Below are 23228 nucleotides of genomic sequence, written 5' to 3' on the forward strand. Positions count from 1 at the left end.
TTTCTGAATAAAAGCATACCGCTTCATTTCTCTTTAGTTTTGCAAAGCTCATGTGAATTTTATAAGATGCAAAATCTTACAAGATGGTCATATGATAAAAACTAACTTCTGATATTGGACATCAAGCTTTAACATCCTGGAATTCTACTCGGCTTCTGAGAAAGATTAATCAGATGGCTCACAGGGTTATAATGATAAGCCTGAAAATGAGAACTCACTGAAGTCTTCTTTCTATTCCAGTGCTCGCTCTCAGTCCAATCTAAGCTGGCTGTTTGTACAAGAACTGAGTGTGCTGGACAGAAGGCTGCCCTGAACCTCCTTCCCTGCATTCCCCTACAATCCAGATGAATTCCAGTCTTGAAATCTGAGTTCTTCTCTGTAGCCAACAGTTCTATAAGGAGGTTCCAAGGAGGTTCTGGTATGTGTATGTATAATAAATTTTGGAAGACTGAGGGACCAGCCCCAAATTTAGGAACTAAAACTTCAGCTTTCAAAGAAAAACAAAAAGAAGTAAACAATTAATATGTTGTCATATGGCACCCTCAAGATGAGACAAAATTAATGTTAGCTAAAGGTCCAGTTGACCTATTCTACAAATGGGTGAGGCCAAGTGCAATGTTCAGCTGCAGAATGAACATGGAATAGACCTGCCTCTATCTCACACTTGTAGTTGAACACGTAATTTTCTATTTTATAAGTTCCAGAATAAGTCAAATTATATGTGCCACGAGTGAAGGCTCAAAGCCTCTGAAGGACAGTTACATGCAGGACTCCCAATTTTCAATTTTGCCCCAAGATCACAAATGTCTTGTACAGGCTGTGTGAAAACAACAAAACCATAAGAGACAAGCCCACTCACGAGAACTGATTACTTTAAATGTTTCTTACTTGTTCCTCCTGCTAGAAATAAGGCCTTAGAGAAATAAAGCCTTCTAGTTAAAAATGAAACTAAGCTTGGAGAGAGTGAAGAATCAGTCATTTACAGTTCTTGCGAGAGAACCAGGCAAACTTCTCGGAAGAGATTGCGCCCAATACAAAAGCGAGAGACAGCTTTATACCATCAGAAGGCCGTGACTCCTCCCTTCCCGGCCCAGACTGGTCCGTTCCTTTCCAGGTTACAATCTTACACATCCACCTAACTCCATGTCCCCTTGACATGCCCCCTCCCATCCCTCATCATTCAAAAGCCCAGGCCCTTTGTCCTACTTAGGACTAGTTAAAACCGGTTCTGCCCTCTAGAACTTTAGGGTCTATTAAAAGATTAGGGCCCTTCTCATTGGCTTGCAAAACCTTGAAAGCTTGTTAAAACAATGTCACTTCTTTGCTAAGGTTGTAAGATGTCAAAGGTTATCTTAAATTGTGGGAGCATGGTACCTTGCCCCTTATACCCCAAAGTTTCTTTTACAGTTCTCATGTCTTTCTCTCTCCAACTCAGACAGTGTTGTTGTTGAGTCATGTCTGACTTTGACCTCATGTGGGGTTTTCCTGGAAGAAATACCGGATGGTTTATCATTTCCTTCTCCAGCTCATTTTACAAATGAGGAAACTGAGGTAAGTGACTTGCCCAGGGTCACAAAGCTATTAAGTACCTAAGGCCAGATCTGAACTCGGGAAGATGAATCTTCCCAACTTCAGGCCACCTAGCTGCCCAACTCAGACACAGCAAAGGGGAAATATGTCCTCCCAGTTCCTAGTGTATTTAGAGACACTTGGTCTCTCCTTTTATTCACATTCTGGTATTCCTTTATTCATGAGGTCAATGTCTGAAATCACTTAAAAGGCCACAAGTGGCCTTCAGGCTCCACCCCTCATTTTAAAGAATGTGGAAGCACGAACCTCCTCTAGAAGGAAGAGATTAGGTTATAAGACCTCTAAAATTGAGCTTTGGGTTTGGGGGTATGTATGGTATTAATGTCACATCACAATATCTATGATTTGATGATTCAGAAGGGCGCTAAATGAACCTCTAAAAAGGCTCAAATGAACTGAACCTATCTGGCCTGAGTGCTCTGGGGCTGGGGGAGAGAGTAAGTGTAATAGCCAAAAGCCTTCCCCTCCCCAATATGCATAATAAACAACTCAATTCAACAAAGTTTAAAGGACCTAAGAGCAATGAATTGTTCAGGGCCCAGGGGATGAAAAAAAAAATTAAACATCTCTTAGTCCTCAAGGAGCTCATATTCTACTAACTTAAAACCTGTAGTACAATAGGTATTAGCAAAAAATCTCTCCAACAGCAGCACCTCTAAGAGCCACAGATTCTGAAGTTGGTAATGACAATACAGATGATTTGTCAACCAATATTCATCACATTCCTATAACATAATAGGCCATCCACTGCAGTGAATAAGGATACATTCAATAACTCAAAGATACAGGGGCTCCAAACAGCAATTGTTCTGCATCTTTCTCAACAAATCAGAAGTGCAGGGATATTGTATCCAGTCAATCTTGTCCACGAGAATCACTCACTAGATGCACAACTGGGATGACCCTACCACAGAAAGTGACAAGTGATGCTCAGCTAGCTGAGTCTGTATAGACAGGATGTAATGGGTAGGATAATTTGGGCTGGCCATGGATAGAACAAATCTATCCCATTCATTCCAAATCTAATCCATGAGCCTTAGCATTTAGTTACCCATCTCTTCACTGGCCTCTTCAACAAATAAAAGATATTCAAATATGACTGCCAAATCATCGTTTTCTGTTCATCCTTAAACATCATTTATTCACTTCCTTTCTCCTATCTAAAGACAGTTATCTTCTTCTTGTCCGAAGAACACCAATATCATTCTTGACCAATGTCCTGTCTTTCCCAATCAAATCTCTTTTCTCTATGAGCACCTAGCTAAGACTTAATTTTGTGGTTTATGATCTGGAGACAATAAACAGAGTTGACAAAGACTTCAATTCCTTTCCTTGGCTCCTCTAGGACTTTGCTAAGTGACCAAATAAATCACTTGTCTCTATGACTCAGTTTCCTCTTAACAAAATGGAAATAAGATTCCCTATCTAACCAATCTGTAGCATGTTCTCGCCGTTGTCCCTCCCCCCTACCCGCGCCTCGGAGGGGGTGGATGATTAGAAGACCCGGGTTGTTTCAGGTGAAGATCCTTTCAATATAAACAAAAAGAACAGTTTGTAAATTAAGATACTTAGAAAGTATCTGCCCTAAGGCTGTCTTAACAACTGGAATTTCAAGCCTAGGGCAGCACTTTGTAGAATGAATAGTTGGTCTTAATGAGGGAGGCCACAGGAAATGAGCTAAAAACCAATTTCAATACAGAAGGAACCAGGCCAAACCACAAGTTAGAGGACAAGTATCTCTACTTTTTTAAACCCTGGAGAAGACCTTGGAACAACTGCAGTTTCTAAAGACTGAAAGTTCCTGGTAGTCAATATGCTTCATTGAAGGAATTCATTCCCCTATACCCATTGTGGGTACACAAAAAAGCCAGTCACAAATGGTTAACTCAAGAGTAAGCATTTCATGGATCAATATCAAAGGCATTGTCTGTCAACCCTTCAAAGTGCACCATTACACTTTCTCTACCAAAAACTTCCATGCCCTAAAATCACTTCAAGACCCTAAAAGGTCTGTTTTCTCTCACTGCACAGGCAGACAGAAAAGGACCTCAGGTGGTAAAGCCTAAAATGCATTAAAGTCATTAAGCAATTCCAACATTAAAGGCAGGTGAATTAACTACTTTCCCACTCCACTACAAATGATTCACTGTTTAATTTTGAGGGGAAAATCCACAGTGAATTTTAGGTTTAAAGCGAGAAGGGGCATTAAAAAGTCATTTAATTCAACCCTCCCATTTTATAGAGAAGAAAAGTGGGGAGCAGAGAGTATAATGCCCAGTCATACAAGCAGGAAGTGGCATATCTGGGATTCATACTTTGCTCCTCTGACTCCAAAACTAGCATTCATTCAAGCGCTCGGAAATCACCTTGCCCAACCTCATTTTAACAGATGAAGACATTGAGGCTGTTATAAAACAGACCACATTAATGGCCCCTTATCTGAGATAAAGGTTCTCCTCACCCCCACACCACCTTAGTGGGGCAATGCCTGACTTGCAGTCAAAAGTAGATACAGGTCTTAATTCTATGGCTCCAACAAGTCCTTTTTCCCTTTCTTGACTGTGTCCTCATCTGCACAGTGAAGGCAGCTCAAGGGCCCCCCACCCCCACCCCAGGAGGGACAGAGAGAGAGAAAGAGAGAATTGTACATACTTGGGAAGGAGAAGTTCCTTCCTTAATTGAGATTAGATTGCAATGGGAATTTACACACATGCACAGTTAAGAACTAGTAGTCTGTCAAATGCCCCTTTCTGATTATACAGTCCTCCAAGGGTTCAACTCTCCTCTCCTCATATAGTTTTCACTTTGCTATCACAAGATACTCCATATTAAAAGACTAGCATTACTTATAATCAATTTTTATTACATTATACTCCTTCTTATATTCAGAAACCAGTTCCCCAGTCCAAAGTGTTTTTGTATGCTTACTTCTTCTTGAAAATAAGAGGCTTTATGCACACAAGCTTCACCACTATGTCATATAAATAACAGGCAAAATAATGGCTACAGAATTCCCAAAACAATGTTATTAAGCCAGGAAAGCTCCAAGTGACAATCTTATACACACTGCCTGGGGTCAAGTTAAAAGATGACAGAAAATAATACATACCAATAGTTTGTTGTTGTTGTTGTTGTTGTGGTTGTTGTTTTAAGAAAAAAAAGGGAGAAAGAAAGGGATAGGGGAAGAGAGAAGAAAAAAGGAAAGGAGTGTCACCTCTATTTGCATTTTGACTTACTGCTTTACAGGACTAGTACTAACAGACTTTTTATAGACTATACATAAGGAAGTCAAGTGTCTTGCCCAGAAATTACAAAGGAGATTAACAGAAGAACTAGAATGAAAGTTCTTTGTGAATTTTCAGTCTAGCACTTCTCCATTCTGCCCACCTCCCACACTGGCACCAGTGCTACTCTAGCAAGAGCTATAGAATTCAATTCTGTTGATCAGCTATAGAATTCAATGTTTGTTGGGCCTTGTAACCTTCACATTTTTAGAGAATCCCATAATATTCACTGAAAAACCATAGCAGAATACCAACCCTACCTTAAACACTAGCATTAAAATTCAACCAAATTCTAGTCCTACCAACAATAATACAAGGATAACTTCCCAGCGCTTTGCACATTGACGATATTTCAAAACTATTTTTATTGAGAGTCGCTGGTGAAAGATAATAAAACATTTAATAAGCACCTACTGTGCTCCACGCACCAAACACATTGTTTCCAAAGGATGATTGCAACAGTTCACAGTTCTGACTTTACTGATACACAGTATCTACTATGTAGAGTGTGTGTGTGTGTGTGTGTGTGTGTGTGTGTGTGTGTGTGTATACTACATATATTCCATAAATTACTTGATTTCTTAAAGACTTAAGGCCTAAACCCAGAATATCTGGAGTTACACAATACAGTTATTACTGTCTCTCTCTTTTGATTATGCTTTCACAACTGTAAGGCGTTTATTAGCCCATCCTTACTAATATAATCATGTAAATTGGAACTGCTTACTCCTAGCATGGGAGTTAACGATACAATGAAGCCATTGTGATTAGCAAAATGAAGCATTTTTTACAGAAAATATGTGTCACCTATAAAATCTGTCACAACTACACACCAAATAACTTGAAAACAGAATTTTCTAACTTGATAAAAAAAATTTCCAAATGAAAGGTTTTGGGTGGTTTTGAACTTACTAGCTAAAAATATGAGAATGCAATACATTTTGATTCATTTGAAACAACAAACTGACATCGGGAAGATAGGCTTCTGAAAGATGAAAATGACACAATGGAGGGGCCACGGGAAAACAGGCACAACAGTGCACTGTTGATAGAGCTGTCAACTGGTCCAGCCATTCTGGAAAGCATGCCCAGAAGGGTACCAAACGATGCTTACCCTCTAGTCCAGCTATACAACTCAATACTGGACCTATACCTCCAAAGAAATCAAAGAAAGGGGAAAAGGATATATATACACACACAAAAAAAAGGATACATATGTACATTTATATGGCAGCTCTTTTCATAGTAGTCAAAACGGAAGGGACATGTCCTATTGGAGAATGGCTAAACAAACTGTGGTACATACATGTAATGGGATATTGCTATTACTATAAGAAATTATGAAACTGACAATTTCAAAGGAAACTAGAAAGACTCATGAACTGATGAAGGTAAGAACAGTAATCAGAGGAAAATATTTGTGAATGATTTTAGAACTCTGATCAATATAATGATAAACTATGATATATAATGATCAGAACTCTTTAGCACTCTGATCAATATAATAAACTATGAGTATAAATGATACACTATGAGATAAAATTTTGTTTTCCTAGACTAGGCAGATATAGAAGGATTTGTTCCTTAGGTCTGGGGTAGGAGGAACAGATTAATGGGAGGAAAAACACCTTGTTACTTAAAAAATAAAAAGTGAACAAAAAATTTTTAAAAGAAAAAAAATCAGAATTTTTGCTGTATCACAAAGCATTATAGCAAGATATTTCAAAAATGTTTATTGTATTGGTCTCACTAAAACACTGATAATTTTATTCAAAGCAAAAGGTTTTTTGACATTAAGTTTTTTATCTGTTTATTTTTATATTTTGTTTTATAGCATACATGATGCAGTAAAACACATATATCATTATAAATAAACATACATAGATTGGGGGTACATACACAAAAATGTTTACTGATGGGTGCATAATCAATTAAGTTTGGCAGCCACTGCTCTAGATCTCAAAATCATCTCTAGATTCAACCTTTCTCATTCTCATAGAAATAGGTGACTTTCTCTTTTCCAAAGTTACTCCAATATCCGCCCTTTTAATTCAATCTCATCCCTTTTTCCAAACTCTGGAACACCTTGTTTCATCAATAATTAACATCCACCCCCCCAAAAAAAATCTGCCAATTGTCTTTGCTCTTCTTTCTTCTCTAATAGCATGCTATATTTTCTCTTCACTCCTGCCAAAGAGGACTGCAAGGTAAGGATGTGGTTGTATGTGGGTGGATGGGTGGGAGTGATGATGAACAATGACTAGATTGAGAATTTAGAATCAGGTTTTCATTTATTTGGATTTGGGTGATGGCTAGGAGGCCTAGTGACAAGCTACAAAGCAACAGTTCCAAAAATGTGTCAGTATGTCTTTGTAGCTCAGCAGAGCCAGCAAACTATAAAATGCAACGTGTAAGCAAGAAGTTTTATTTAGTAAGGATTTATACACAACAATCTGAAAGTTAAGGTCGAGAAATTTAAGCAAATAGTAGTACAAACAGTACATTTCATCTGCTCTGGTAATTCTGAGGCACTTCTGTGTTTCCCATCATCCACATTAGCTACATGGCACATGTGACAGTGTCATAGATCAGAGGCCAGCTAGTCCAACTGCTTAACTGTACAGAGGTCAACAATGAGACCCAGGGAGTTAAGTGACTGGCCAAGGTTCCAGAGCTATTAAGCAACGGTCATCCCCTGACTCCCAATCAGTAAGTGTTCTTTCATGTTCCTTGCTCTTACTATCTCCAGAATGCTGCAGGCAATGGTGCACAGAAGTGGATCCCTTTCCTAAAATCTCTACAGAGAAATTCCTGAGCATTTACCATATAATCTATTTCTAGGTCCTAACCTAACTATTGCTGAAAACACCCGTCTCCCAACACATATCCCCCTTCCAAAAAAACCCTTTATGTGCAGTTTTTTCCAACGATAAACTTGCATTTGTATCCATAACACTTAGTCAGCATAGTGCCTGGCACACAATAAGCCTCAATAAATGTTTTACCTATCTATCATCTCTTCTTTACTATTCTGCTTCCTAAGGAGGCCCTAACTAGGACATTTATGTAGGATTTAACATTGTTTCTCTGAGTTTCCAAGGCCCTATGTAAATCTGCCCCATCTCTTATATTCTGCTTAATTATTCCAGACTGTTCATTCACTTTCCTTTAGTGATTATCTCTAGCTATAAAAGGGTCAACTTTCCCAATGGCTCAGCCAATTTCCTTTAATTGCCTAGCAATAGACCTGAAACTTCAGAAGAGCTTTTAATCCTAATTCTTTAATATATGTGACCCTGGGTAGTGTTTAAGTTCCCTACTCTATGGACTTATCCACAAAAGGAAAATGGGGCATCTGAGACTTGGAATAAACTCTTTAGTCCAGAAGAAAAGGTCCCAGCAGTTCAATATAGAAGCCTTTCCCTGCAAATTGTGGATGTGAGATGTGGGACCAAGAATTGCCCAAGGAATCTTTTAGCAACAGCCACAGTGGCTAATAAAGCAATCTCTAGGATCTACTCTAGTCCAACCTGCCTTTTAAAAAATGTTTTAATTATCTTTTTTTTTTACTTTGCTATCATTTTCTAATAACATCCTTCCCATCCAACCCTCTTTTTAATAAAATAGTACAAGTTAAGCAAAAATCAAATCAACACATTGACCAGGTCTAACAGTATTTGCTTCATTAAATGCCTATAGTTCATCACATCTGTACAGAGTAGAGAGGAATATTTCAGCATCAGTCTTCTAGAGTCAAGATTATAACAAAATACATTTCCCAAGTTCTGGTCTATTACTAAACTTGTGTCAAGAGTCACAAATAAAAAACAACCTTGGTTTAACTGGTCTGAGATATTATAAATCCAGAGAAGGAAGGGCTGGAGGGGAAGAAGATGACAGAGTTGCTTAGATGCATAAATACGGAAAATATTGTATTTATTGATGAACTACATCCCTCTACTGTGTATATGAACAAAAAATGGGACCAAGATGACTACAGTTGTTTATACAGGAAGAAGCTTAATTATTAAGCAGTTTAGATTTCTGTATAATAGGCACATTTATCAATAAAAACAGAACTGCAGGGGCAGCTAGGTGGTGCAGTAGATAACAGCACCAGCCCTGGATTCAGGAGGACCTGAGTTCAAATTTGGCCTCAGACACATAACACTTATTAGCTGTGTGACCCTGGGCAAGTCACTTAACCTCATTGTCTAGCCTTTAAAAAAAAATTAGTTAATAAAAACAACTGCTATGACTACACATGTATAACCTACATCTAATGCTTGCCTTCTCAATGAGGTGGGGTAAGGAGGGAAGAAGGGAGAGAATTTGGAACTCAAAAGTTTTAAAAACGAATATTAGAAATTGTTTTTACATATAACTGGGAGAAAATAAAATACCAAATAAAAGCTAAAAAACAAAACAAAACCAGAACTATAGAATGGGTCAAAGTTATGATCTATCCAATCAAGTATACTGACATTTACACTACTAAGAATCGTATCCAATTTTAACTTAATTCTCACCATCAAATTACATTCATAAAGTGTCATATCCATTAACTGTCAAACTATAGTTTACTTCTCTTTTTGTGCCAAAATCAGAAGACAATTGCACATACAGGACAATCAGCATAAAACTATTTTTTATAAGCCAAACTTTAAGTTTTGGAACAGCTGAACCTAAGCAAATGCCATTCTGACAAACCACCGCCCACAAGGAGATGCCTTCCATTTCAAACTCGTTTCCAGATGTGCTTATGTTGACAAGGGATCTATTCAGAATCCAAAGGGATACCCACTCAAGGCAGGAGGAAACTACAGTTCATTTCACTTAGAGGGAAGGCACTATAAAACTCCCTGAGCGGCAAAAGAAATGTTCCTTTCATTTGCTTCTGCTGCAAGACTGAAAAGGATCCTCATTGTTCTCACTAGAACAATCTGTGCGCCTGTGAAACTGGCCAAGATCCCAGCCCGAAGGCTGCTCTCAGCCCCACCAAGGGCGCTTATTGCATGGGCAGGCAAAGTCCTGACAAACAGCTTTTATGAAGGGAAATGCCTCCTGTTTCCAGACAGAACCCTCTGACAAGGAAGAAAGAAATGAAAAGCATATACTCTCAAGCTTTACCCAAGACAGATACCTGAAGTTCTGGTCCTAAAAGAATGGCTAAAGTTTTCTCCAGGAGCAGGACACCAAAAAGTGAATTATTTTGTGGGATTAAAACAAAGACCAATTTGCCCTGAGAGTCTTCCAAAAGCTGCACAAATACGTTCACCAAAATCTTCAGGCCTTCAATATTCTCAACAACATTTTCCAGGTGAGATAGTCCTTAACCAAGGCTCCAGAAGCAAACATTTATTTTCCTCTGTGACAGTCACTCCTTTGGGAGTTTTTCTACCACCATTTAAACAAAGCTCTATTTTCAGAAAGATAAATATGGGGGGCTCAAAATGTCAGTGGTGTAATGGAAAGAAATTCTGGTTTCTTGCCCTACCATTAGTGACCTTGAACAGGTTACTCCACCTTTTTGGAACTCTGTTTTCCCCTTTTAAGAGGTTAGACTAGATAAGCTCTAAGACCTACAAGCCTTTATCTACCTGTCAATAGGCCTTCTTAGAGGAGTTGAAGTATCTTCCCCTCTTTCTTTTTTTTTTTTTTTTTTGGTGGAGCAATCAGGGTTAAGTGACTTGGCCAGGGTCACACAGCTAGTAAGTGTCAATGTCTGAGGCCAGGTCCATCTTTTCTAACCTCCTGAGATTATAATCTAAAAGAAAGAACACAAAATAAACATATGAAATGGCTTGGGAACAAAGTTATTAATTACAAGTACAAAGCAGCATACTAATAAATGCAAAATTATATAGAGTAGCAACATATTAGAACATAATTTGACTCAGTATATAGATATTAATTAAGTTAAAATCTCGAGTATATATGGGCTCCCTTTAAGTTTCAAGTCCTGGCTCTGCCACTAACTTGGAAAGTTGTATGACTTTATAAAGATTAAGGTAAAGACATTTATTTTGTGTACAGTAGGGATATGATAAAGGCCTGTCCTACTTTTCTCACAGGTTAAGAATAAAATGAGATGATTGCACACATACAACCTATATCTAACTGCTTACTGTCTTGGAGAGGGGGGAGGATAAAGAGAGAGGGAAAAAATTTGCAACTCAAAATTATATTAAAAATGAATGTTTAAAATTGTCTTTACATGTAATTGGAAAAACTAAAGTATTATTAAAAATAAGAAATGCACATGGAAGTACTTCAAAAAATTAAAAGCACTAATTAAACAAAATTTTACAAACCTGCAATATCTGTTTAATAATTCTGCTACAGATTACTCCCACAGTAGAGTACACAGCAGTAGTACCTCATAATGATCTCGTATGATCAGTGTTATTATCAGCCTCATTTTATAGATGAGCACTGGTTCTGGCCCAGGATGTGAAAAAGACTTCGAGCACATCACCCCCTTATTTTACAGATGAAGATAATAAGGACCAGAATGGTCACAGAATAATCAGCATCAGAGGGGGGATTTGAACCTAGTTCCTTGGACTCTGGAACCAATGTTCTTTCCATTTACCCTACTAGAAACTGAGAGAATAAATTATTTGCTGACAGTCAAAGAGCTAATAAGTGTTCAAACTGATATATGAATAAAGGTCTGGGTGACTCCAAGCAAAGTCCCTGGCCACTATACTATCTCTCTTCTGTGTAGTCTTAGTCAAAAGTGCCCTCTTCCTCAAATACTTCTAGAGCGCTTGGCCCAGATACCTCCTTTGTCTCTATTATTCCCAGCTTAATGACATGTTTATGTTCAAGGTGCCACATGCCCATCTAAGCTCCTCCAGAATACTAATTTTTTAAAGGCAGGGACTGCATCATTTTTACACCAACTTGGCATCTAGTATACAGCTCACAAATAGTAAGTACTTAGCAAATGTCTGTTGAATTTAATTTATCTGATGGAAACTGTTGATCACAACTTTAAATCTAGATCTTATGATTTTAAGCCTGAAGGAAGTGTAAAGATCATCCAATCCAACCTTTCCCCCTCTTTTACTGACAAAGAAATTAAGGCCTAGAGAGAGGAAGGGGCTATACCAATTGCTGAGCCCATGTCTTCTGACTCCAAATCTAAGTTTCATTCTATTATACAGTTCAAAACAAGCTTAACTTCTAGTAGTTGTATTATAACTTATACTTAAGAAATTCACATTGAAGTAACCCAGGGTTGGCAGTCTGTACATCTTGTAACTGTAATTTGAATTTAGAAATAGAATAGCCTATAAAACAAGGAAACAATGTCCAACTGGACCTTCTTCCAGGTCCTCTGTTTGGGGCCCAGAGTTCCTGCAGAAAATAGTCTTTGGTAGATCCATTTCTGTCAAATGTTCCCCATATCCCCAGCTTGATCCCAGTTATCCCCCCAGTGAAAAGACTGCCCCTTGCTATGTACACAAACCCCCACTTTTACTAATTTACCTTACTGCCTAACAAGTATTCAGCTTTCTATAGATCAAATCTCTACAAATCCTGTTTGTACAATGAAATCTCCTTAATATCTACATGAATAAACCAGTTAAATAAAAGCCTTTCCATCAGATATTGTAAATATAATGCACATGGGACTTTTCAAAAGAAATCTCTTGTTGTTTTAGTGAGTAATGCTTCCCTTCGGGCAGGTTTATATCAAATACCACTAACCCATTTAAATTCAGCTACTTGATGACTTAGCTACTGAATGAACCCTGTGGCAGTCAAGGTGACCTACTGCCCAAGTGTCTAGCGAAGCTGTGGAAGTAAATTACCTTAAGTTATGTAATGAGTCTAAAAGGGCCAGGATGCTAAGAACCATCTCCACCATCTAAATGTCAGTTCAATCACACTTGACTAAGTTGCAGAGGCAACCAGCTGAGCAAACTGACAGTGAAGTCCGAGTTCTAGTAACAAGGAGGTAGGGCTTCAAAGGCAACTTATCTTGATGATGCATGCTCCTTTTAGAAATACCTGTATGTCTGACAATGCTTAATATTATATAGTGGGTTAAGCTTGTTTTGAACTGTATAATAGAATGAAACTTAGATTTGGAGTCAGAAGACATGGGCTCAGCAATTGGTATAGCCCCTTCCTCTCTCTAGGTACCTCTCCTGCACCCCAAAAGCAATATCAAACACTAAAAACCTTATTTCTCCCAATGTTTTAAGTGCACCTTTAAGGGGCAGCTAGGTGACGCTGTGGATAGAGTACCGGCCCTGGAGTTAGGAGGACCTGAGTTCAAATCCGGCCTCAGACACTAGCTGTGTGACTCTGGGCAAGTCACTTAACCCCATTGACCTCACCAACAAATAAATAAATAAAAATAAAACAAACACACCTTTAGAGGAAAAAACTTCAAACTTTCAATATGTTTCTCCAACTGTATGCATATACATAAGTTATCCCATGCCTAGAATGCACTGCCTACACAGCCTCCTCAGGCTTATTTCAAGGCTCAGTTCACGTGTCAGCTACATTAGGCCTTTCCTGATCTTCTCCTTTCTTCAACCAAATTGTAGGTGCTCTCTCCTTCTTCAAATTATCTTGTCTTTATTCATCTGTGGTTATGTTCTTTACCCCCAAAAGAATGTAAGGCTCCTTGAAGGGAGAGACTGCTTCCTTTGTCCTTAAATTCCAATCCCTTACTATAGTGCTTTACACAGAGGCAGCACTTTACATTTGATGAACTGAAAACTAAAGATGAGATCTCTGATAATTACACCAAGCTGAGAAATCAGAACTCAAGCCATGGATGACTAAGGGAGAAGGAAGGTGCCATTAACTAGCTTCTCTGACTCCTAGCTCGCTTTGGTGTTAATACAAAGAGATGATAATTTTTTTTAACATTTGCTAAAGAAAAAAGTCTAATAGAAAGTGGGGGGGAGGGTTAATTAAATTTTTCAATCATTTGCATTAATTCATTAATTTTGGTATAATTTACCTCACTGTAATAAAAAGGGCAAAGAAAGATCCTCAGAGGACTCTTGAGTGTAAGAACCTCTAACTGAATCATTTTCACCACCATTTCCCATCCTATGGCCAACAAACTTCCACCATCTCCTCTTCTAATCCCTATGACTCAAACTCTTGGACTTCCAAGAAGAACATCCTCTTTCTACTTCTCTCAAATCATCTTGGCTCTGCATTCTCCTTCCACTGCATCCTCAGGAACCCATTTTATTATAAACTTCACTTGTTCTCAACCTTTGATCTCCCCCACTATCTACTGCCTTTGCTCCTATGCAAAATGAAGCTGGAGCAAAAATATGAGACTGTACTAACTGAATTCACGCTAAATTTACGTTACATAATCACAGCTGAGCCCTCATTGATCTAAGCATTCCTTTTACACCTCTCCAGTTGACTCACTATACCATTTACCATGAGGGCTTTTCCAAACTTTTTCATCTCTCCTCAAACCTCCTATAGCTCCATCTTTTCCTCACCCTCTAAGCTGAGAACTTTGCCTCATATTTTACTAAAAAAAAAAATTGAGGCCATTTGCCATATGCTTCCTTTTCTCCTCTCTTCCTTAACACACATCTCCCAGATGTCTTTCGCCACTATCTCGGTCTTCACTCCTTTAATAAGATACAGTCTTCTTTCCAAAGTAAACTGCTCTACGAGCACAAGTGATGCCATTCCATCCCATCTTCTGGGACCAGTCTGTCTTCTCTATCATCCTCACTTATCTTCACTCTCTGTTTGTTTACTGGCTGCTTCTCTACTGTCTACAAACATGCCTATGTCTCCTCCAAGCTCAAAAAGACTTTCACTTGATCTATCCACTCCCAATATCACCCCTTATCTCTCTTCCCTTTTGTGGCTAAACTCCCAGAGAAGGCCATCTATGATAGATGCCTCCAACTCCTTTCCTCTTACTCTCTTAAACCTCTTCTACAGCCTGACTCCTAACCTTATCATTCAATTGAAACTGTTACCTTACTAACTCTCTCTTAATTGCTAAATCTAAAAGGCCTTTTCTCACTTCTCTTCCTTTTTTGATCTCTCTGCATGCAGCCTTTGACACTGTCAATCACCTTCTTCTTCTCAATTCTCTTTTCTCCAGGTTTTGCTGACACTACTTTCTCCTAGTTCTCCTCCTACCTCTGACAACTTCTCAGTCTGCTTTGTTGGATCTTCATCCAAGTCATGCCCTAATTGTGGGTGTTTCCACGGGTCTCTGTTGTAGACCTTCTACTCCCTCTAGGCTATTTCATTTTGTGATCTCATTAGCTCCCCTGGAATCCAATATCTCTTTACTGATGATCTCAAATACACTTACCTAGCCCCAAAACCTCTCTGCTGACCTCCAGACTCACATTTTCAACCTATTAGACATCTCAAAAGAAAACTCAACATGTCCAAAACTGAACTCACCTTTCCCCTCTTCCTAATTGTTCTATGACTGTCAAAGGTACCATGACCCTCCTAGTCACCCAAGCTCACAACACGAGTATCATCCTTGACTCTTCACTCTCATCACCCATATCCAATTAGTTACCAAGTCCTATCAATTCTACCTTCATAACATCTCTAATATGCACCCCCTTCTCTTCTCTGACACTGTCACCACCTTGGTGCTGGCCTTCATCACCTCATGTCTTGACCTTCACAATAGTTTTCTGATTAATCTCCCTGCCTCATTTCTCTCCCCACTCTAGTCCATCCTCCACTCAGATGCAAAAATGATCTTCCTGAAACACAGGTATGATCATGTCACCCTTCTGTTAAATAAACTCCAGTGGCTCCCTATCACCTCCAGGATCAAATATAAAATCATCTAGCATCCAAAGACATTCATAGGGGCTCCCCAACTTTCTAATCTTTTTATACCTTACTACACCACCACCACTACCACCCAGGTATGTGACACTGACCTCCTTGCCATCTGTCACACAAGATACTTCATCTCCAGACTTGAGGCCTTTTCACCAGCTGTCACCCATTCATGGAATGCTCTCTTTTATACCTCCACCTTCTGGCTTCCTTCAAATCCTAGTTAAAATCCCACCTTCTATAGGAAGATCTTACTAATCCCTCTTAAACCTTTCCTTCTGTCGACTACAATTTATCCGGCATATATAGTTTGTTTTAACATAGTTGTCTGCAGGTTGTCTCCCCATTAGACTGTAAGTCATTGTGAGCAGGGACTACCCTTTGACTTTCTTTGTATCTCCAGTGCTTAGCACAGTACATGGCACATAGTCGGTATTTAATAAATATTTATTTATTAAATAAACTGACTATTTTGGGATCTTTTCACCTGGTGTCCCTTCCATCTGATACTCACAGAAACGTGATATCCTGGAAGACACCGCGTCCATGAACACCTTCTTCAATACTGGCTACTCCACTGATGATACTCTGAGTCCCTCCCACAACAAACAGAACCATAAGGAGTAGACATATTCTTTGCTCATTACTGTCACATTCAGACTCTCCCTCCACCAGAATCACCTGAGGTTCCCCCCAGTGTTGATATCATTTGATCCAGATCCTGGCTGCAGTTATCCAGAAGGCTCCAGGCCCCTTCCTCTCTTTTCTCAAACAGTTCAGCATCTGGCTCACATCTATTTCTCCACTATAAGCCTTGTCTTGATACTTAAGAAACTCCAATATTTACATTAATGTCCCCTCAAACACACTAGCACTCTCAATTCCTATGACTTGCACCTTCATTCTACCTCAGTCACATACAAGGAGGTATGGTCAAACCCTATGATCTCACTCTATGAACCAGAACTGTGAAATTCCTTCCACAGATCACAAGCTCCTAAACCTCCATCTCTCCCATCTGCCTTAAGTTTTCCTAAACCTCTTCTTTTCACCCCCTAATATTTAAATAAAAACTTGAGAACAGGGACTGTTTTCATCTTTATATTTCCAAAGCCTGCATTGTGCCCTGCACATAACACGTGCTCAATCAGTGTTTGCTGGACCTAAAAAAATTGAATACACTAGGAAAAGAATGCTGGTGGTCAGCAAAAGCCCCCATGCCCACTAAATACCTTTGATGGTATTATTCAGGATTTTTAAAAATTACAATGAACATCTAGTTTAATGCCTTCATGTTATAGATAACGAAAATGAAGTCCAAAAAGTGCCTTGCCCAGATCACACAATGAGTTAATGGAAGAGGTGGGATATGAATACAGATCTCCTAACTTTGAGTCCAGTGTTCTTTCCATTAAATCATGCAATGCAGCCTCTTGGTAGCAATGTAACACAGACAGACCAACCACCAGAATTCACAAACTCTAAAGCACTTTTTTCATCATGTCACGTTCTTATCTTACTCTATTCTAATAGCCCCAATTTCTTCTCATTGCTAATTGAAATAAACAACCAAAGGTTTTTGTATTTTGTATCAGTAGATTTATGTTTTCTTGTATCTCTGACCAATGGTTCTTTCTTACTTAAATATCTTTATCTCCACTAGGGGTATCAGAAAGATTCCCCAGGTACAATACCCCTAAACTCAGGAGCAAAACCTAATAAATACAGACAAATAACCACTCTTCCTCAGAATTCACAGGATACGAGGACTGTGGTGTGAACTAGGTATAGAAACAATACTAGAAATAGTATATCAAACTACCAAAGTCTTTTTGTTGTTTGTATTGAAAGGTGCTATTACTATTCTCATCTCAGTCAGGAAGAATGCTGGATTTGGGAGTCAGAGGAATAATGTTAGAACCTAGCTCTGCTACTGGTGTGGTCTTAGGAAAATCCCTTAGCCTGTCTAGACCTCAGATGCCTTGTATATAAAATAAAGGGGTTAGACTGGAAGATCTTTTAAACTGCTTTCTGGATCTACATCTTAAATCTTGTTATTATATTACATTCAGGCAATCTGCAGTCTAACCAGTAATGGCTTGTGTGTTAAACATTCACCATAAAAAATAAAATGAAAGCAAAAAAGGGAAAAGGCTAAGGGTCAACATTTCAATCTTGAGGGGAAAAACCCTTGAGGATTTTGCTGTATTCTCAGGAAAAGTTACCAATCTGAGGCAAAAGGTGGTTTTAAAGAAAACTCTTTGTCTTCCTGGATTTTTAGAAATCACTTTAGCAGAGTAACGGCTACTTTAGATACTCTGAACATTTTATTCATCATGCACCAAAGTCTCACAATCCCAAAATCAGCGTTTTCAGAAAGAAAAATTTCTTGGGGAAAAAAAATCTGATGACCCCATCCCCATGCCTCCTCCACTTCTTTCTAAGCTTTTAAATCTCTAGTCACTACTGCAATATACCTAGTCCTAGCATACAAAAGTTTTCAGTCTTCCAAACTAACAGTCAAATAAAGGAAAGGTATATGGGTACTTCTTTAGTCAAAGGATATAAGATGCCTCTTCTATAGAACTCTGTTATGAGAACTTTAGGATTTCAGTTTCATAGAAAAGGAAGAAATGGATTTAAATTACAGTGAGAGCTTTTATGACAATGAGGGTCATTAGGTTCCTTGGGCTACTTACTACTAACAGAGGCTTTAAAATATGCATCTAGGTTAGCCAGCTTAGGATCCCTCTACCAGGTAACTATTTGACTACCTTAGGTCCCTTCTAGTTCCATTGCTCTTTTGTTCAGGATATTCAAGATTAGAAATCTGAGCATTCACAAGGAGCTTTTGTGACTAATTTTTTACCTCTAAGAGCTCTCCCAAAACTGGAATGGGCAGAAAGCTGTGCAAGTACCAGTTTATAGTCATTTCCCCCCTATAAAATCCATGTCACCTTGTTTCACAATTACAAATCCTAAACCTGGGCTTCCTCTTCCCCCCAAAAAGACCTCAATCATTATAAACACTGTCCCTGAAATACCAAGAAGTCCAAACTCAGAGCTGAAATGACAAATACTATAATGAAGTATTACGCTTAGTCTATTTATAGCACATCCTGAAACTCAGGCTATGAAGAGGTAGTAACCTGATGGGGCACATATAATTCCAGATGTACATAAACCACTCTTTGGACGAAGAGTAGCTACATGGAGGAAATTCTACGGTCCTGAAAAATCCTACTCAGGAGGAACTAATGTTACCATGGAAAGTCCTCATCTCTAAATTTTGGTTCAGTTATGCTATGTATGACTTGTCAGCATACTTTTCTTATTAACTTCGCAAGCAACTCTTTTGGTTTGTCTTTAAAGAGGGACTTTTAGGGCTGCTACAGCAGTTTAAATGTTAAATCTAAATTCTGTTCTCATGTCAACCTATCGTTTTATCTGAATGTGCCAGTGTTTTACAGCCATTCTGATCTAGACTCTGCTGCTTAGTTGTGGGATCTTGGCAAGTCACTTCCCCTCCCTCTCTAGATCAGTTTCCTAATTGGTAAAATGAAGGAGGTGAAGATCAGTGGTTTCAGACTCAAATACATATGGAAGTCACTAAATTGTGCACAAGGATCCCTGCAGGCCACATACTGACTTAGAAAAACATATTAATATTATCTGTGCTTTGCTGTAGTTTTATTTATTTTGTTAAATATTTCCCAATTACGTTTTAATCTAGTTCAGCTGCACTCAGGAGTGTTGTAGGCTAAAGTTTGACACCTGTGGAATAGATGATCGCTAAGGGTCCCTCCAGCTCTAAATCTATGATAAGCAAATTCACTGGTTCTTTATCATCGAAATGAAAAAGAAGAAAATGAGGGTGAAAGACCCTAACTAACCACTCTCTACAAACCCTGGATTCAAAGCTCAAAACATGCAAAATTCTTTCCATGAGAGAATCATCTTCAATAAAACAGATGTAACAAACCAGATTTTCCAGATTTTGATAAGCTAAAAATAAAAAAGGAGTCAGTGATTCCTAATGATATTTACAAGAACTCCCTCTCCTTAAAATGTTATTACATTATCTTTTTTTTTTTTTTGCATTAAAGCACAGCAGTTCTCCAACTTCTGTTCTCAGGACTCCTTCACACTCTTAAAAATTACTGAGGAATCCAAAGAGCCTTTGTTAATGTGGCTTATATCTATGGATATTTACCATAATAAAAATTAAGAATAAAAAAACTTAAATATTTAGTAATTCATTTAAAAATAATAATAAACCCACTACATGTTAACATAAATAACATTTTATGAAAATAGCTATATTCTCCAAAACAAAAATAACTTAGTGAGAAGAGTGACATTGTTTTACATATTTCTGCCAATCTATTTAATCCCTGGGTTAATAGAAAACAGTTGAATTCTCATTTCTGCTTCTGCATTCAATCTGTGGGGATGGTCATTTTGGATAAAGAATATAAAGAAAATCTGGCCTTAAATAGATATGTAGTTGGAAAAAGAAGGAATATTTTAACAGGCAAATAACATCTTACTATTATTATGAAAACAGTTTTGACCTTGTGGAACCCCATAAGGGTCTTCAGGATAACCAGGGGTTATCAGACCATACTCTGAGAACCTCTGACTTTGAAGTTTTATAGTAATCAGAAGGGCATTTAAAAGCTGCTAGATCAAAGACATAAAAATGAAAGGAGTGTCAGAAAATCTTGCTCATTTTTACCACATAAATTCAATCTCACCTTAATTATTTCTCCATTGGAAGCGATTAAATCTGTTGGAATGGCAAGTCGAAATGAGCGACCTACCACAGCTATGCCATCTGGAATGCCCACAACAGCTGGGATAGTCTCTCGAAGATCAGAAAGCACTGAATGCATTGATGCTTCTAACTGATTTTCCCAGTCCCTTACTACTTCAGAGGGTTCACTGGGCCAGTGGGACTGAGCTGAAGCAATCATTAGAAGAATAAAAAAGGTCCTCCCCCAAAGAGGGGACAGTAGTACAAATCCAACAGTCATACTCATTACAGTTTCCAATTATATTAAAGCCAAAAATTGCAGGACACTGGCCAATGGCGTCGAGTGGATTCTATTATCTCAGCTTTGGCACACCTGTTCCATCCCAGCAGGTCTTCAGAAACTGAAAGGAAAAAAAAGAAATTTTGATCAACATCAGATTACAGATTTTTTTCTCACATAAGCGAGAAGGCTGCCATTACCTCATGACTACATAAGTACTCATCATTCCATTCATTGAGCTTGCATTTACAATCTTACTTAGATTAATTTCCACATATCCTTGATTTCATCAGTTAGTACTACTCTTAACTAATGCAAATAGTAATCCTGCCATACCATAAAATATTCTTTGAGTTTCTGTAACCATAAAATGTATCCCCTGGTGCTGATAAACCTCTCTGAATTTAGCTTGATTAGTTATCTCATGACAATCCCATGTTCTAAATCTTTGCAATTTGCTAAGATTTGTCTGAGCTTGGGCTTCCACTGGTAAAGCCTTTGAGAATCCAGTTAGTTACCACACCACCAAGATGAGATATCAAAAGGAGGACTAGAGAGGAGAATTTCCAAATTTACAACAAAGCAGAATGATTTTATTTCCACTTTGACAACAAAGAGAATATGAGTCCTCTAATTGATTTTCCCAAGCCCTTACTACTTCTAAAGGTTCACTGGGCCAGTGGGAACTGAGCCAAAGCAATCATCAAGAGAAAAAATTTTTAAAAATCCTCTCCCAAGGGGTACAACAGTACAAATCCAACAGTCATTGTAGTAAACATGTAACTAGCCATGAATGAAGAACTTCTGTAGGTTAAGATCTTGGTAGCAGAATTATGAACAAGTTTTCAGAGTTTCCTAGTCTTACAAAGTTATTTGACTTAACAATATTGTGACTAACTTGTCTTTGTATTCTCCATAGTTGTGTGACCAAAATGTATAAGCTATTAAGTAATAAACTCTGAGGACAGAAACCTTGCCTTTGTATTCTCCATAGTAATGTGACTGAAATGTATAAGCTATAATATTGTGGTTATATAAATTGTTCTCCTAGTTCACCTCACTCTGCATCAGTTCATACAAGTTTCCCAGGTTTCTCTGAAATCATCCCCACCATCATTTCTTAGAGCACAACAGTATTCCATCACATATATTATACCATAACCTGTTCAGCCATTCCCCAATTGATGGGCATCTCCCTCAGTTTCTAATTCTTTACCACCACAAAAAAAGAGCTGCTATAAATATTTTTGTACATATGGGTCTTTTTCCTCTTTCTTTAATCTCTTTATGGTAACGATCTAATGGTAGTATCACTGGGTATGCACAGCTTGCGTTTTGAGCATAGTTCCAAACTACTTTCCAGAATGGCTAGACCAGTTCACAGCTACAATTGTGCATTAATACACCTGTTTTCCCACAGTCCCTTCAAGCATTTATCATTTTCCTTTTTTTTCCCCTCCAACTTGGTCAATCTGATGGGTATGAGATGAAACACCCTGAAGACTATTATTGAAGATCAACATTGTCTGCCCCAGAAGTAAGACCTAGAGCCTCTAAAAGTACCTGAAGAAGGCAATTCTATCAAAGGTTTATTATCCTTGAGACACAGCAAGGAAACAATGGTAACCTTACACCACATACAGTGTGCCACAAAGGAAATTGAGTAGGATCACTCACCAAATGATGAATGGTCAAAGAATTTGAATTAGCAGTTTTCAAAAGAAGAAATGAAACTATCAATAACCAAGAAAGATTACTCCAAGTAACTAAGAAAAATGTGAACTTCTACAGCCCTGTTTCCCCTCATACCACAGGGGCAAAGATAACAAAAAATGAAAAATTATAAAAGTTGGAGGGGATATAGGAAAACAGTCACACACTAATGGATGCAATGTTGAAGAAATTATGAGTGGATTAACCATCCTGAAAAATAATTTGAAATTATGCAGGAAAATTCAAATGGTGGCAGTGTGATTTGTATCAACACTGTGAGCAGTAGTTTAAAAAAAATAAAGAAATATGGTCCCGCTGTAAAATAGCTAATCGTGATACACACAAATGAATGTAAAGAATATTATGTTGCATATAAGATGACAAATATGAAGAATTCAAAGAATTTTGGGAAGATTTAAGTGGCCTGATATAGAGAAAATAAGGAAAAGCAAAGAAAATAATTTACACAATGACCACGGTAATGTAAAAGACAATAATATTGATAATGATCATAATAATATAAATAACCCCAACATTTAAAAACATTATAAATCTCTAATGATGAATCTTGAAAGATAAAGTTGGGCACAGTATTACTGAATTCTAGATATGAAGGAAGGAGATTTCAAAGGCTTCACAAGGAGAATAAGGAATAATTATTTGACTAAAATTCTACAGGAGAAGTCAGCCCAGGACAACCAGGAAACTGAAGAATGAATTTCTAAAGGCACAAATGGAAACAACTCTGAGGAGTAAAAAAGAGTTACAAAAAGAA

The 23228-nt window shown here is 38.1% G+C and overlaps 1 protein-coding gene across 6 annotated transcripts in view; it reads right to left on the reverse strand.

Annotated features, from left to right (window-relative positions):
• The window catches only part of DAG1 (dystroglycan 1), a 92295-nt gene that overhangs the window by 11565 nt on the left and 57502 nt on the right, over positions 1 to 23228 (reverse strand). For all 6 annotated transcript variants that reach the window (XM_078152379.1, XM_020998943.2, XM_020998944.2 and 3 more), the window contains one exon: positions 20462 to 20861. In XM_078152379.1, the coding sequence (XP_078008505.1) occupies positions 20462 to 20746 (285 nt within the window). In that variant the 5' untranslated portion in view covers positions 20747 to 20861. The remainder of the gene's footprint in view (positions 1 to 20461; positions 20862 to 23228) is intronic.

The sequence above is a fragment of the Phascolarctos cinereus genome, unplaced genomic scaffold (assembly GCF_003287225.1).
Source record: "Phascolarctos cinereus isolate Bilbo 61053 unplaced genomic scaffold, phaCin_HiC Scaffold_4;HRSCAF=312, whole genome shotgun sequence".
NCBI classification, from domain to species: Eukaryota; Metazoa; Chordata; class Mammalia; order Diprotodontia; family Phascolarctidae; genus Phascolarctos; species Phascolarctos cinereus.